The sequence below is a fragment of the Sorex araneus genome, chromosome 10 (genome assembly GCF_027595985.1).
Source record: "Sorex araneus isolate mSorAra2 chromosome 10, mSorAra2.pri, whole genome shotgun sequence".
NCBI lineage: Eukaryota > Metazoa > Chordata > Mammalia > Eulipotyphla > Soricidae > Sorex > Sorex araneus.
The window spans coordinates 49304793-49320357 of record NC_073311.1 but is presented as its reverse complement, the minus strand read 5'-3'; the positions used below and the strand labels follow the sequence as shown (position 1 = coordinate 49320357).

Genomic DNA, 15565 nt, shown 5'->3' with positions numbered 1-15565 from the left:
TTAGTTTTGTTTTGCTAAATCCTCATTGAAGCATGGTGATTTACAAAGTTATTCATAGTTGAGTTTGAGGCATATAATGTTCCCATACCAATCCCATCAGCAGTGTCAATTTCCCTCTACCAGTATCCCAGTTTCCCTCCCAAATCCCAGTCTGCCTCCTTGATGGAGGCATTTTGGTGGTTGTAGTTGGGAATCACATAATTTCAGTTCTGTTGATTCTGTGGTTCAGATATGTAGATATACCACACCCCTATGCCACCAATGTGTCTGAGGCCCCATCTTCTGGCCCTGGTACTTCCTGTCCTCCTCCTCTTACTCTCCCCACTCAGTTTCTCTCTTTTTCTATCCTTCTCAGCTCTATATTCCTTTTTTTTTTTTTTTTTTGCTTTTTGGGTCACACCCAGCGATGCACAGGGGTTACTTCTGGCTCATGCACTCAGGAATTACTCCTGGCAGTGCTCGGGGGACCATATAGGATGCTGGGAATCAAACCCGGGTCAGCCTCATGCAAGGCAAACGCCCTACCCGCTGTGCTATCCCGCTGTGCTATCGCTCCAGCCCCTCAGCTCTACATTCTACAGACCAGGGTAATCTAGGTATTACCTCCTTTAATACCTTGCATTCCCTTATTCTGTTATTCTCTATACCACAGATAAGTGAAAACATATGGTATTTGTCTTTCTTCTGCTGACTTCTTCGCTTAATATGATATCCTCTGGTTCCATCAAAGCTGCAGTAACTTTTATAATTTCATCCTTCCTTGCAACTGTATAGAACATATATTGACCTGTGTACAAGAAGGGGAACATAAGAAGCAGTAGGACTTCTGGCCCACAGAAATTTAGAGATCTACTTAGGCAAATATTGAAAATTCTTTGACAGAACTAAGATGTATTCCAATTCAAGGATAAATATTCAAGCTGCTTGGCTCCATTCTATAAAATCTTGATTCTACCATTTAAATATTCCTTTTGCACCAAAGAAAAAGTGATGTGTGTTTGTAACTGTATTTTCTTAAGTATTCAATTACCTATATTCAATTATGTGCCTATGTGGCTTTTGAGTTCAAAAATAAAGTTAAATAGAAATAGAAGTTAATAGATGGCAATAATTCCTACCTAAATCACTCAAGGCATTAACTATTGATCAGACACAGAGGAAATTTGCATTTTCTGCCTCTGTCTGGTCAACTTTTACATATAAATTCTATGTTGAAACTTCATTAGCCTCTCATAATTTAAGATGTTATTATTCCTTGGGAACCTATATCACAAATAAGGTTTCTATCTTTAGAACAACAACAAAATTACAACACTTAAAAATAGTCAAATAAAACCTTTGACTTCTCTCTTTGGTACCAAGTACATGTGCTCAAGAAGACTGATGATTTTGTGTTTTCTTAGAGTTACATAGTGTTCTATTGTGTGTATACACCACAATTTCTTGATCCATTCATCTTTATTTGGGCACTTGGGTTGTTTTCAGATCTTGGCTATTGTAATATATGTGTCGATGAATGTATGTATATCACCTTTTGAACTAATGTTTTTGTGTTGAGAGGATAGATGGCAGGAAGTGATATTGTTGGACAGGATACTATGAAGTTCAAATAAAGAAAAAAATCATTAAATTTGCAGCCACATAGATGAAAATAGAGGATATCAGTCAGGAAGTCGGAAGGAAATGCATAGATACAGAATGATCTCTCTCACATGTTGCTTAAAGATACACAGCAAGGTAGCAGCAAAAGGTCAAAGGCCATATAATGGGAAAGCTGTTTCACACAATTGAGTCAAGGGTTTGGAGGGAGGGGTATTGGGGACCTTGGGAGAGGTAGGGGTTACATTGGTGATAGGTATAGTGTTGGAGTTCTGTGCACGAGAAACCATTATTAATAGCATTATAAACCACAGAATCTCACTTTTTTAAATTAATTAATTTTTAAAAAGAACAAGCTGAGGATTGTCATTTCTCTATTCACTGTTTATTTCAAGAGATAAGCAGGTAAGAATTCTATCTCTTATCTCTCCACTATTTCAGGTATATAGTCGACTAACTATGAAGGATCTTACTGATTTCCCTACAAATTTGGACCAGCAAGAAGAACAAACTGTTTGTATCAACCATCCTAATATCCTTCATAATGGAGCCATCTATGTTCCCTTGAAAAATTTTAATGAAGATGATATGTATAGCTTCCTAAAGGTAAAATCCTCTCAATTTATTAATGTGCTGACTTATTTATTAATGTTAATAAAATGTATATATGTAAAATTTAGACACACATTTTAGCAAGTCAGAGACAGGTTAGACCAAACTCCTGCCATTTAATTGAGTTACTTTTAATTACTTTTAGTTTGCTTACAAAAGATTGTAAATTTTTTTACAAGGGTACAAGACTGTAGCTTCGAGATAAAATCTGTGCTGTGATGTATCAGACATAGATTTTTGGTCTCTGGCACTACTGTCACTGTCACTGTCATCCCGTTGCTCATCAATTTGCTTGAGCGGGCATCAGTAACATCTCCATTTTGAGACTTGTTTTGAGATATGTTTTTGGCATATTGAATACACCATGGGAAGCTTGCCCAGGCTCTGCTGTGCGGGCAAGAAACTCTCAGTAGCTTGCCGGGCTCTCTGAGAGGGGCGGAGAAATTGAATTAGGGTCGGCCGCATGCAAGGCAAATGCCCTACTACCTTACTATCGCTCAAGCCTTTGGCACTAAAAAAAAATTAAAAATAATAAGTCATAAATGAAATAATTGTATCACTCTTTTTTGAGTTTGTGTATAATATAGATTTTGTATCAATGGTGTTTGGATTATAATCAGAAATTTAAAATAAATTTAATCCTAATCCAATCAATTTAAAAATATTATTGAGTTGTCATTTTTATAGGGTATGGGATTAAAGGTGTTCACCAACTCTAAAATCCGAAAATCTCAGCCATGTTCAATGAACCGTCTTCAATCACATCAACCATCAATGTCAATGGTGCGAGGAGGAGGTAAAATGACAAATCTTTTAAATCTATGTCATATTCAACAATATTATTTTGCAAAGAATACATAAAAAGATAAACTGGGACAAGGGAGAGAGACAAAAAGACTGGAGTACTTTGCAGGCACAAATTCTAAATTTGATTCCCAGCATGAGACGTGATGACCTGGTGACCCCCAGCACTGAACCATCAGGCCAGCATTCCTGCCAGCAGAGTAGGTCTAGAGATAACCCTGGCCCCTGCCCCCAGCATCACTTGAGCTTTCCCCCATCAAAAAACATATTAAAGAAAACAGAATGATAAGGTGGCCATATTTCCACTTTACACTTCGAGAAACCAAAATTCAAGCAAGGGTTTCCTTCTGAAGTCATTTAACTTTTAATAAATGGTATAGTCAAAACTGACCTGAGGCTTTATTCATTACCCAGATAAGTCAAATACTTATGAGCACAAACTCAAATGAAACATAAGATTCTGATGAGAGATAGAGAGAAAGTTCACAGTAGTGAAGAATAAATTAATTATAGAATCAGGATAGACACTCAGACACTGTAAAAAAAGAAAAAAGAATAAAGAGCCTCTGGTGAAGGGAAATATGTAATCCTGGTTGAAATACTTTAAGATACAGAGCCAAGTAATATCAAAAGAAAATACCAATGTAAAACATCAAATAAAGCAGTGGCTGAATCTCTACAGCTTTTCATGGAAGTCTCTGACCCAACCCCCAGATCTTATGCTTACAGTCCAGTGTCTAAATCTCTCTCCCATGACTGTGTCTACTCTCCGTTCCAAAATATTCTTAATGTCACTGGAAGTGAAGATAAACATCTTGAGGCTAGAGAGATAGTACAGCCGGCAAAGCACTTCCTTGCAAGCAGACGGCTCAGTTCAATCCCTGGCACCCCATATGGTCTCCAGATCACCACCAAGAGTGATCCCTGAGCAGAGAGGCAGAAGGAAGCTCTGAGAATAGCTTTTATCCAGATGAGTCTGTGCCCCAAACACACACACACACACACACACACACACACACACACACACACAATCTCCATGTAAGGTTAATATCCACCTATACGTCAGTTCAATAATAAGTTAGTTCAATAACTAAGACAGCTTTCTTTCTTTATGTATTATTCTACAATAGTGTCCATTCCAAATAAGGATAACAAATATAATTTTTTTAAGGAATTAACATTATACAAATGATGGAAAAACAAGAAAAATAACTACTGTGGAAATTATAGGAAAGATATATTGGTTTAAACCATGAAATTTTAAGGGGGAAATTAATTTTGTGGAACTTGATAAAGATAGGATTTCAGGTATATGATATAATTAGTGCAAAACAACTTGTAAAATATATAGTGAGTGCACAAAAGAAATGAATTAACGCTTTTATTTTAACTAGTCATTCCCCTCACCATTTTTTTAATCAGCTGCAGTACTAGATCGTTCATACAGCCCTCAATATGACGCATATGACGACATAGATTCTAATAAAAACACAGAGAGTCCAGAAAAATTTATTGAAACAGTGAGGAGTTATTTCCCTGAGACCTGGATCTGGGATTTGGTGGCATTGGAGTAAGTAACTTAAATGTCTGCTATTTGTTGTGGGTGAGGAAATATGGTTTTTGAGCTTTTCATAGCTTTGAATCTTTGTTAAGTCCTTAATACTTTTGCTAGCCCTTTACCAGAATAGATTTAATGAAATTACTATTATTGTATAGGTTTATTAGTATAATCATCTTAGAAATAATAATATAACTCTATAATATAATATTATATTATATAATATAAAAATATAATAATTATACAATAACCTCTATAATAACTACTTTAAAAGCTACCAAAAAACAGACATAGGAATCAAAATGATCCAAATACTATATTGAGTAAGGCTATTCAGGGAAGTATCTATTAATGATCTGAATATACACATAAACAAATCAGACTAAAGTCTACTCATTGGATCATGATTCTATTTTGCTGTTGTTTTGGTTATACCCGGCCGGCAGTGCTCAGGGTTTGCTCCTTGCTCTGTGCTCAAGGATCACTCCTGGTAGGCTCGGGAGACTGTGTGCAGTGTTGGGGATTGAATCATCCATGTTGCAAGCAAGGCAAAGCAAGTACCCTCTGTACTATTGCCCTGGCCCCAGATCATGATTTTTTTTTTTTGCTTTTTGGGTCACACCCGGCGATGCACAGGGGTTACTCCTGGCTCTGCACTCAGGAATTACCCCTGGCGGTGCTCAGGGGACCATATGGGATGCTGGGAATTGAACCCAGGTCGACCGCATGCAAGGCAAACGCCGCCCTACCCGCTGTGCTATCGCTCCAGCCCCCAGATCATGATTCTTCGACCTATTTATTTAAGGAGTTGTACAACAGAAAGGAAGATTTAAGGACAAACTGAATAACTGAATCAAGTTCAATGTGTTGTGTTTCCATGAAATGAAAATAGAAATGAGGCACCCTTTAGTGTCTTTCAGTTTTACAGGTTGGTCCCCAATTATAATCAAGTGAGCTTGTGGTTGGACCTTCGCGTGGGATCTGTCCTTGACGACAGCTGTACAGATATTGATTCTTACATGAGAAAATATGTCTTACTTATTGTCTACTTTTCACACTGCTCCCTCTCCAGCTCGTCTGGTGTGACTGAATTGGAAGTAACAGTGCCTGACACCATCACCGAGTGGAAGGCAGGGGCCCTCTGCCTGTCCCAGGACACCGGGCTGGGTCTCTCCCTTCCCGCCTCTCTCCGAGCCTTCCAGCCCTTCTTTGTGGAGCTGACGATGCCCTACTCTGTGATCCGGGGAGAGGCCTTCACCCTCAAGGCCACTGTCCTGAACTACCTTCCCAAATGCATTCGGGTAAGGAAAAGGGTGGTATAAAGAAAGATAACTGATGCTGTTCCACAGAGTAGAAATCTGGAAATAGGTGATTATACTGCAAAAAAAAAAAAAAAAACAGTGCTCAGCATGGTAGGTTATGATCAAAATGACATGACGTATGATTAATAATATGTGACATATGAGTAACAGGCGCTAAAACTCTGGGTCTCCAAACTACATGCTTTTGTGGTTTTTTCTTATCATTTTTAGGATATTTCCATTTTCTTGGCCACATGACAGGTATTTGTCAGAGAAGTTACTGATCCTTATATAATATTCAGTTTTCTTAATTCCATGCGTGTCACAGAAACACACATAAAATATACTTTTACCTTTCCTTAATAGTGTTTATTTCTTTGTAAACTATGTCATAGTGTTGTGGATATCATTCCCTTTGTAACACAATGTTCTCGTGGTCAGGAATCTTTTTTGTTGTTGTTGTTGTTGAATCACTGAGTTTTAAAACTATAAAGTGATTTATGCTTCAATTTCAGTCGTACAATGTTCCAACACCAGTGACTACTTTCCTCCACCTATGTCCCCAATTTTCCCCCATTCCCCAGCCTGCCTCTATTACAGATATTTATGTACTGTCAACTTTCTGTCTAGTGAGGAAACTTCTTTTATATTATTCATTCTTCATGATCTCCTTGCCTTGTAGAAAGCACACATGTACTTTATGTCGGAGGAAATAGGGAAGTGTTTAAAGGAAATTGGGAAGAAAAATTTTACAGGTAGAAGCCAATATGTGCTCTCAGGGATAATATACCATTTCTTTGCCCTCCCCTTCACCTGTTGCTATAATTGCAGATGTCTCCAGTAAACTCCCATGCAAATTGCATGTTTTCTGTGCAGATAATCAGTCTCAGTTTGTGTCATTGCCATGTTTATGCCCAGCCTAATCTCAGTTCAGGCTATCATCCTACATTTGGGCCCAGTTGCACGCATTCATTGTCTCTCCACCATCTGATCATGTCTGTCTCTGTGCCTCCGTTGTGGATGACAGGTCAGTGTGCAACTGCATCCGTCTCCAGCCTTCCTAGCATCCCAAAGTGAGAAGAACGAAGAATCCTATTGCATCTGTGTAAATGAGCGGCAAACCTGGTCCTGGACAGTAACTCCTAAAACTCTAGGTAAATAACAGTTCCCAAAGTGATTAGCAAGAGTGGCAAATACCCAAAACTTCTTATATCGTCTTCTCTATTTTGCTCCCAGCTAATTTTATTCTATCAAATTAATTTTGTTCTTCTTTCTGTTTTTAGCCACACTGACCACCCCCTCACTAATTTATCAAGAGTGGCAAAGAGTGAGCTCTTCTTATATCGTGTTCTCTATTTTGTTCCCCACAAACTTTATTCTATTGACTTAACTTTGTTTCTTCTTTCTATTTTTGGTCACAGTGAGCCCCCACTCACTCCTCTCACTGTGTTGGGCATTGCTTACCCAGTGCACATTGGGTTTCCTGAATTTCTTATTCAGTCAGTTGTAAGGTTCAAGTGTATCCGCCATGATTGGTTGAAGATCACTGACTTGTTTTAGAAGGCTAGGGGGTTGCTTGAACTGCCATCAAGCAGTGTGACATTCTTTTGCTCCCTTCTTGGCCTTAGGTAACACAAACTTCTCCGTGAGCGCAGAGGCGATACAGTCCTCAGAACTGTGTGGGAATGAGGTTGCTGAGGTCCCGGAGATGGGTAGGAAGGACACAGTCATCAAAACCCTGTTAGTGGAGGTAAGTAGGTCTGGGTCACTTAAATATGTTTCTGAATGCCTAGAAATGGTGATAATATAAAACAGTGTTTACCAAAGAGCAATCAATTTCATGCTCACATCAACTACTTGTAAAACTAATGTAACTTCCTATCCTACAATGTAATAGAGAAAACCTTGCTACTGCAAAACCTACTTAGTATATTGACAATAATTTTTTTCAAAAAAGTTTTAAAGAAATGTTTTCTTCCCCGATCTGCACCTCTATCCTATTAATATATTTCTCACACCTATTAGATTGGGTTCTCGGCCTAAATTATCACTAATTTGCATTGAATTACTCTCTCTTTGCTTCTTCAATGCTTTATGAATCTAGAATAATTTGACAATAAGATGCTAAAGACCATTCAGTGTAACTTGACAACGGAAGATGTCCTATGGCCGAGATATTTATTCCTTTTATCTTTCCTTTTCACTAAGCCCGAAGGAATTGAGCAAGAAAAGACTTTCAACTCCATGATTTGTGCTTCAGGTAAGTTTACCTTCACAATCATGGTGAGAACAATAGCTCCTGTGGGAACATACTCCAGGTCATCCATGCATATGACCTCCCATCATAATCAGAATGCTATATGATACTTCATTCTACATGTTTTGTGGATGAGGATCCTGAATTCAAGTGAGTGGGTTTGAGCTAATACCAAACTTGTTTCCTTTTAGTCCTCTTCTCTCCATTGGTTGTGGTTATTTAGTAGCCAGACAGGATACAGTTACTTATAGTGCCTAGAACGAGTTAGAAAGAGCAGCCATGATAAATTGGAGTGCCAAGATATTCTGTCAAATAGTTGACAACAAAATAAATGGCACCTAATAATCATATTACTTTAAAAATTGTTTTTTCTTAGATGGTGAATTTTAAGTTGCTTACTTTTTACCAAAAAAAAAATAAAAACCGTAAACCAAAGAAAGATTTTTCAAAGCAAAATAATAACTATAAAAGGACTTTATCATATTATCAAGAAACACTTGTGAATATATTTGTAATTACATTGCCATACACATATTAGTTCTGTATCCATAATATACAGGACCCTGTACCAGTCGTTTGAGAAGAACCAATTCAAGACAAATTTATGTTATCTATTTATAAATAGGACTCCATTGATTAGGGGAGAAATGAAAGAAGTTATATTCTTATGAGCATTATAACATCTTTATAACATCATTAAGTCAGAAGACTTTGCTCCCCACTAGTTCCTGGTCTACAGCTATTGTTCATGGCAAACACAAGCCCTGGAAGAGCTGGCACAGGGCTTTAAGAGGTTTCCTTGCATGTGGCTGGCCCTTGTTTAATTCCCAACATCAGGTACCACCTGGTCTCCTAGAACACTGCTGGGAGTGACTCTGAGCACAGAGTCACCCCCAGGCACCACTAAGTGAGGCCCAAAGTCAAAACAGGTGAGTGAGGAAGAACATAGCAATATAAAATAGACATCAAGTGATTGTGGATGTCACCCATTTCTTAGAGAAACTATTGAAAGTGATCTTATCATAGGTAACAAATCTTATTCCTCAAACTAAAGGTTCCTCGGGGACATATAATCCTACTGCAAACTATAATGATGACTGCTCACATGTACAAGATTTAATATGTTCTGATAAATATGCTCTGCATGTATTTTTTTCACTGTCACAGAGTTTACAACGTAGACAATGAAGAGGTTTAGTAATTTGTACAAGTATAAAACTAATTAATGATGTGCATACAACCATACCCAGAAAGAATGGCTTTGAAAGTTCACTCCTACACAATACATTTTATTTCTATGAAAAGTGTCATTCTTCACCCAGGGAGAGTAGGTACAAGGGCCAGAGGGATTTCCCCATAGCTGGAAGACTGTTTCATGAGCGGAGGAGAGAAGGGAAATGGAATAGAGAAGGGATCACTAAGAAAATGATGGCTGGAAGAAACAGTTGGGATGGGAGATGCATGCCAAAAGTAGATAATGGACCAAACATGATGACCTCTCAGTGTCTGTGTTGCAATCAATAATACCCAAAAGTAGAGAGAGAGTATGGGGAATATTGTCTGCCTTAGAGGCAGGGGGAGGGTGGGAAGGGGGGGTATACCGGGGATATTGGTGGTGGTGAATGTGCACTGGTGGAAGGATGGGTGTTTGATCATTGTGAGATTGCAACCCAAACATGAGAGCTTGTAACTATCTCATGGTGATTCAATAAAATTTTTTTAAAAAGGGGAAAGTGTCATTCTTTGATAGAGATTGTTTATTTCCAAAGGTACTGAAATAGCTGAGCAGTTATCCCTAAAACTTCCACCCAACGTGGTCAAAGAATCTGCCAGAGCCTCTTTCTCAGTTTTGGGTGAGTCATCTTTCACTTAAGAAACTAGGGACAAAATTTGTGTTCTAGTATTCTATTTCTGTTATAATCCTGGAGCACCACCTTTTCCAAAGTAAATAATCCCTTGCCTAAAGGACTGATTATATGACTGTAAATTTTAATATCTTTTCTCTTGAATAGTGTTAGCTACTCATAAACTGAAATGGCTCTGATAGCTAATTGCTCTTTCACGTTGCCCAGGTGACATACTTGGTTCTTCTATGCAAAACACACAGAATCTCCTTCAGATGCCTTATGGTTGTGGAGAACAGAACATGGTCCTATTTGCTCCCAACATATATATCTTGAATTATCTGAATGAAACACAACAACTGACTCCAGAAATCAAATCAAAGGCCATTGGTTATCTCATCAATGGTAAGATAAAAAAAAAAGTTTTCTTTGTTATTCTAATAAGAGTTTTCACAATTAGGTTTGAATTATATGGCCACATATTAAGCAAATAGTGATAATTTTTATGGAAACATTCATCTAATAGGATATTGTTCTTTAATACATGCGTAATGTCTATGCAACTATGGCAGATTCTACATACAGGAAACTGTACAATGTTTGTTATTCCTGCATGCATCAATTTCCACATAGGGATGGCCTGTTTACCTTATAATATTTCTTTACCCATTTGAGCCTTCCATTCCAGGATACCAGAGACAGCTAAACTACAAACATGAAGATGGTTCCTATAGCACCTTTGGGCAGCAATATAGCAGGAATCAGGGCAACACTTGGTAAGAACATTTATTCTGAATTTTAATAGGAAGTGCAAAGTTCATATATCAGAATTAACCTATTTTTTTCTTATAACTATCATGTGAGGTACAGAGGAGGAAATAATATGAAGTATAGACAAGTAAATATGTGTGGGATTGGAGAGATAAGTCCAAGTTAAGGGGCTTGCCTTAAGGTGCTTGTAGTGACCCCTGGTCACTACATTAAAACCATTTAATCCTTGACACCTCATGGTCTCACAGCATCACAAAGTTTAGTCCATTAGGCTCTGAGCATCACCTGCATGATCTAGGTAATGTCCAGCACAACAGGGACCAAGAAGCACTATATCCTCATATCCTTGTATTGATTGGCCAGTGTCATTGGCTGAGAATCCCTGGGGGATTCCTGGGCCTCCTGAACACTTCTGAGTTCCCTCCTCCCCACAAAAACTAAATTTGTGGTTACACAACAAATAACTGAGTAAACCAAGAATGCTTTGGATTTAAGTTTTTTGTTTATTTTTTAGTATATTGGGGCTACTCACCTGAAAATGCTCAAATCTACCATAGCCATACCCCATGGTACCAGGGGGTGGGAGTCATTAGGCAGCACCAGGGATTGAACCCAGGACCTCACTCGTGCAAGGTATTTGCTTTACTACTTGAGCCACATTTCCAGACCCAAAGATGATAACTTTTATACCCAATACACAAGACTATTTTATTTTTGCATTTTGCTAAGGGATCATTATAAGTTTGATTTTCATGTATGTTGTTTAGCACTTAGAGATGCTATAGAGGCCAGAAAAATCCCAGTCACTATTCACAGTGTACTTTAGTACCTTCTACTCATTCTGTTTTGTTTTTCCATTTGTCTTGTATCTATCAATGAATCTTTGTGCCTATCCATCCATCACTATTTATTTTTCTATATACCCACTCCAATATGTCATTGTGTCTGTATACCATCTATTTATGTCCATTATCTATCATCCATATATTATCTATTCATCATCTATCCATCTTCCTATTAACTATCAATTATCTGTCTACCCATGTCTAACCACACAGAAAAACAAGAGGAAATCAGTGTCCTACAAAGTGATGGAAGGGTAAAAAAATGTAGAATAAAATATTTTCTGAGAAGGACATTTAAAGGAAGTTAGTCTATTAGAATATTTGCTGTAGAAAAGAAGTCAAGAAATCTAAAAGGAAGGAAGGGAGGGAGGGAGGGAGGGAGGGAAGAAGGAAGGAAGGAAGGAAGGAAGGAAGGAAGGAAGGAAGGAAGGAAGGAAGGAAGGAAGGAAGGAAGGAAGGAAGGAAGGAAGGGAGGGAGGGAGGGAGGGAGGGAGGGAGGGAGGGAAGAAGGGAAGGAAGGAAGGAAGGAGGGAAGGAAGGAAGGAAGGAAGGAAGGAAGGAAGGAAGGAAGGAAGGAAGGAAGGAAGGAAGGAAGGAAGGAAGGAAAAAAGGAAGGAAGGGAAGAAGGGAAGGAAAGAAGGGAAGGAAGAAGGGAAGGAAGGAAGGGAAGGAAGGAAGGAAGGAAGGAAGGAAGGAAGGAAGGAAGGAAGGAAGGAAGGAAGGAAGGAAGGAAGGAAGGAAGGAAGGAAGGAAGGAAGGGAGGGAGGGAGGGAGGGAGGGAGGGAGGGAGGGAGGAAGGAGGGAAGGAAGGAAAGAAGGGAGGGAGGGAGGGAGGGAGGGAGGAAGAAAGGAAGGAAGGAAAGAAGGGAGGAAGGAAGGAAGGAAGGAAGGAAGGAAGGAAGGAAGGAAGGAAGGAAGGAAGGAAGGAAGGAAGGAAGGAAGGAAGGAAGGAAGGAAGGAAGGAAGGAAGGAAGGAAGGAAGGAAGGGAGAAAAAGGAAAAGAAATAGCTACAGGGCCCAGATAGATAGTACAGCAGGTAAGGAGCTTAATTTTTATGAGACCAAACCATGTCTCATCCCTGAGCACAAAGTTGGAAGTACACCCTGAGTAAAGCCAAGAAATAAGTGCAGAAAGTGGGGGGCTGAGCAATAAGACAGCAGGCAGGGCATTTGCCTTGCATATGACTGACCAGGGTTCAAATCCCGGCATTTTATTCAAACTCCTGGGCACCACCAGGAGTAAACCCTGGGCATAGAGCTGGTAGTAACCCCTGAGCATCACTGGGTATGACCAAAAAAGCTAAAAAATAAAAGTACAGAAAGTTCAGAAGGATGAGAGCAAATACTAATCAGCCACCCAAGAAAACTAGAAAAATTTTAGTCCCTAAATGAAGCAGAAATACTTTAGAAAGCAAAGACCAGTTGAAAATGCGTTTAACACATACCAGTAGCAGATAAAAAAAAAAAGTTTTAAGATTTTAGGAACATTCAGGGTATCAGAAAAAGTTTCCAAACTCTTGGCAAGAGCTCCTTGAATCTTATAGTAGTGCCTGAGGGAGAGAATTCATCTACAAGTGCAGGCAGCGCCCCGGGGTGCCGCTAGAGGCAAATGACCCAGCACCCCACTCTTCCTCCCCCTCAGGCTCACAGCCTTTGTGCTGAAGACCTTTGCCCAGGCTCGAGCTTACACCTTCATCGATGAAGCGCACATCAGCCAAGCCCTCGCCTGGCTCTCCCAGAAGCAGAAGGACAACGGCTGTTTCCAGAGCTCGGGGACGCTGCTCAACAATGCCATAAAGGTAAACTTTTTGGCGTCTTTCTCCTCCCCTCATGACCTACCCATGTAATATTCCTCCAGGGCTGAAGGAAGCAACACAGCAAAGCTTGGCAAGCTGAAGTACGAGACAGTGTGGGAGGATTCAGGAGAATAAGTTAAATTCTGGAAGTGGAATGATTCCATCGCTCTCCCTGTCTCTTGCTCTTACAGGGAGGAGTAGAGGACGAAGTGACCCTCTCTGCCTATATCGCAATTGCGCTTCTGGAGATACCTCTTCCAGTCTCTGTAAGATTCCCCTCAGTCCCGAATGTCCCTACCACGGAAGCAATAGACCTGCTGCCCACCATGCTACCCTACCAAAGCCAAGTCTACGCTTCCCTTTTGCTCCATGATGAGCTGTTTCTCAAACAGATAGACCTTTTGGTGAATCAGTTCAGTGGGATTTATATTCATCCATTGGTACTGTTGAGCAGGGTACTAGAGGTAATCCAAAAATTCCTTTTCCCAAGCTTACTCTTTAAGGGGCTTAAGAGATTTTAAATGTTTCTATTTTTAAAAGGATGGAAATCTATCTGACTGGCTGGCTGAAAATTATGAATGACGTCTATGAAGTTCAGGACTTTCTACAGCATCGAGTTCATGACTTGTTCCACTCTCTGCTTATTGTGGCTTAATGTCACCCCCTCTTCATCTTTACAGCATCCTGTTGTCCGCAATGCCTTGTTTTGTTTGGAGTCCGCCTGGCACACAGCTAAGGAGGGGACCCATGGCAGTCACGTCTATACCAAGGCACTGTTGGCCTATGCTTTTGCCCTAGCGGGAAATCAAGAGAAGAGAAGAGAAATACTCAACTCTCTTGACAAGGAAGCTAGGAAAGAAGGTGAGAGAAAGTGGGAAAAAAAATACCTTTTTCTCTAGAGCAATAACACAGAGGGTAGGGCATTTGCTTTGCACGTGGCTGAACCAGGTTCGATTCCTCCATCCCTCTCGGAGAGCCCGGCAAGCTATTGAGAGTATCCCACCCTCACGGCAGAGCCTGGCAAGCTACCTGTAGTGTATCCTATATGCCAAAAAACAGTAACAAGTCTCACAATGGAGATGTTACTGGTGCCCGTTGGACCAAATCAATGAACAAAGGGACAGCAGTGCTACAGTACTACAGTGCATATGTAGCTTCATACATTTTTTAAGATTTTATTTATTTATTTATTTATTGAGTCACAATGAGATATACAATTACAAATTTCATGATTGACTTTCAGTCATACAATGTTCCAACACCCATCCCTACATCAGTGTTGTACATTTCCCTACTAATGTGGGACACTTAATACTCTGGTACTTAATTCTGGGGAAAAAGAATATATTCTTGATGAAAGTGATAAGATTCATGTTAATTACTTAAGTAAACGATATTTATATGACCAGAGCACCTCTTAGAAAAAGATGTTTGCTGAGATTGCAAATGAAATATCTTCCCTGAGGTTGCATATATTATAGACTATATGGCAGAGCCTGGCAGAGCCGGGACATATTCGATATGCCAAAAACTAACAGCAAGTCTCACAATGAAGCAACGGGATGACAGTGACTGTAGAAAATTATATAATTTTATTTCTGTTAAGATTATATATGCATATTATTTATATATCTTTCTGCATTCTCGGATCACTGTCACTGTATCACTGTCATCCCACTGTTCATCGATTTGCTCGAGCAGGCACCAGAAACGTGATTTTAGCAGCCTCTCCTTACTCATCTTTCCCAATGATTGGAGGCTCTTTCAGGGTCAGAGTAATGAGACCTGTTATATAAAAAAAAAAAAAATCCACACTAAAAGAAATTCAGTAGCATCTTAAACTGTTTTTATCCCTATTTTAAAGAAATACTCACATATGTTCTCTGAGATCAAAAAATAGAAATTATATTCCAATTTATACTTCATCTGTATGATAAAGATACAAACTTTAAAAGAATCCTCTCTCACTTTATGCTTCTATTTATACAATAAAAATAACATGAAAAGTAAAATATTGTGAGAGATGGATAAGAATGCTCTCAGCTTCTTCTTCCAAAAACATTCTTCACCTAACCCCCACAAGATGAAATCAAGTTCAACATGGAAATACATACATATAAGTGAGTTTGGGGAATTTATGTGAGAAAGAAGATTGTTTCTTTTCCTAAATTATCTTCA

General features: G+C 39.2%; 1 protein-coding gene across 1 annotated transcript in view; it reads left to right on the top strand.

Annotated features, from left to right (window-relative positions):
- LOC101550113 (PZP alpha-2-macroglobulin like) overlaps window positions 1-15565 on the top strand; it is a 41538-nt gene that overhangs the window by 18267 nt on the left and 7706 nt on the right. The window contains 13 exon segments of the mRNA XM_055118237.1: window positions 2041-2205; window positions 2899-3007; window positions 4438-4585; window positions 5646-5874; window positions 6902-7028; window positions 7503-7624; window positions 8083-8134; window positions 9901-9984; window positions 10204-10380; window positions 10664-10751; window positions 13234-13390; window positions 13579-13653; window positions 14068-14248. Of these exon segments, the coding sequence (XP_054974212.1) occupies window positions 2041-2205; window positions 2899-3007; window positions 4438-4585; window positions 5646-5874; window positions 6902-7028; window positions 7503-7624; window positions 8083-8134; window positions 9901-9984; window positions 10204-10380; window positions 10664-10751; window positions 13234-13390; window positions 13579-13653; window positions 14068-14248 (1714 nt within the window).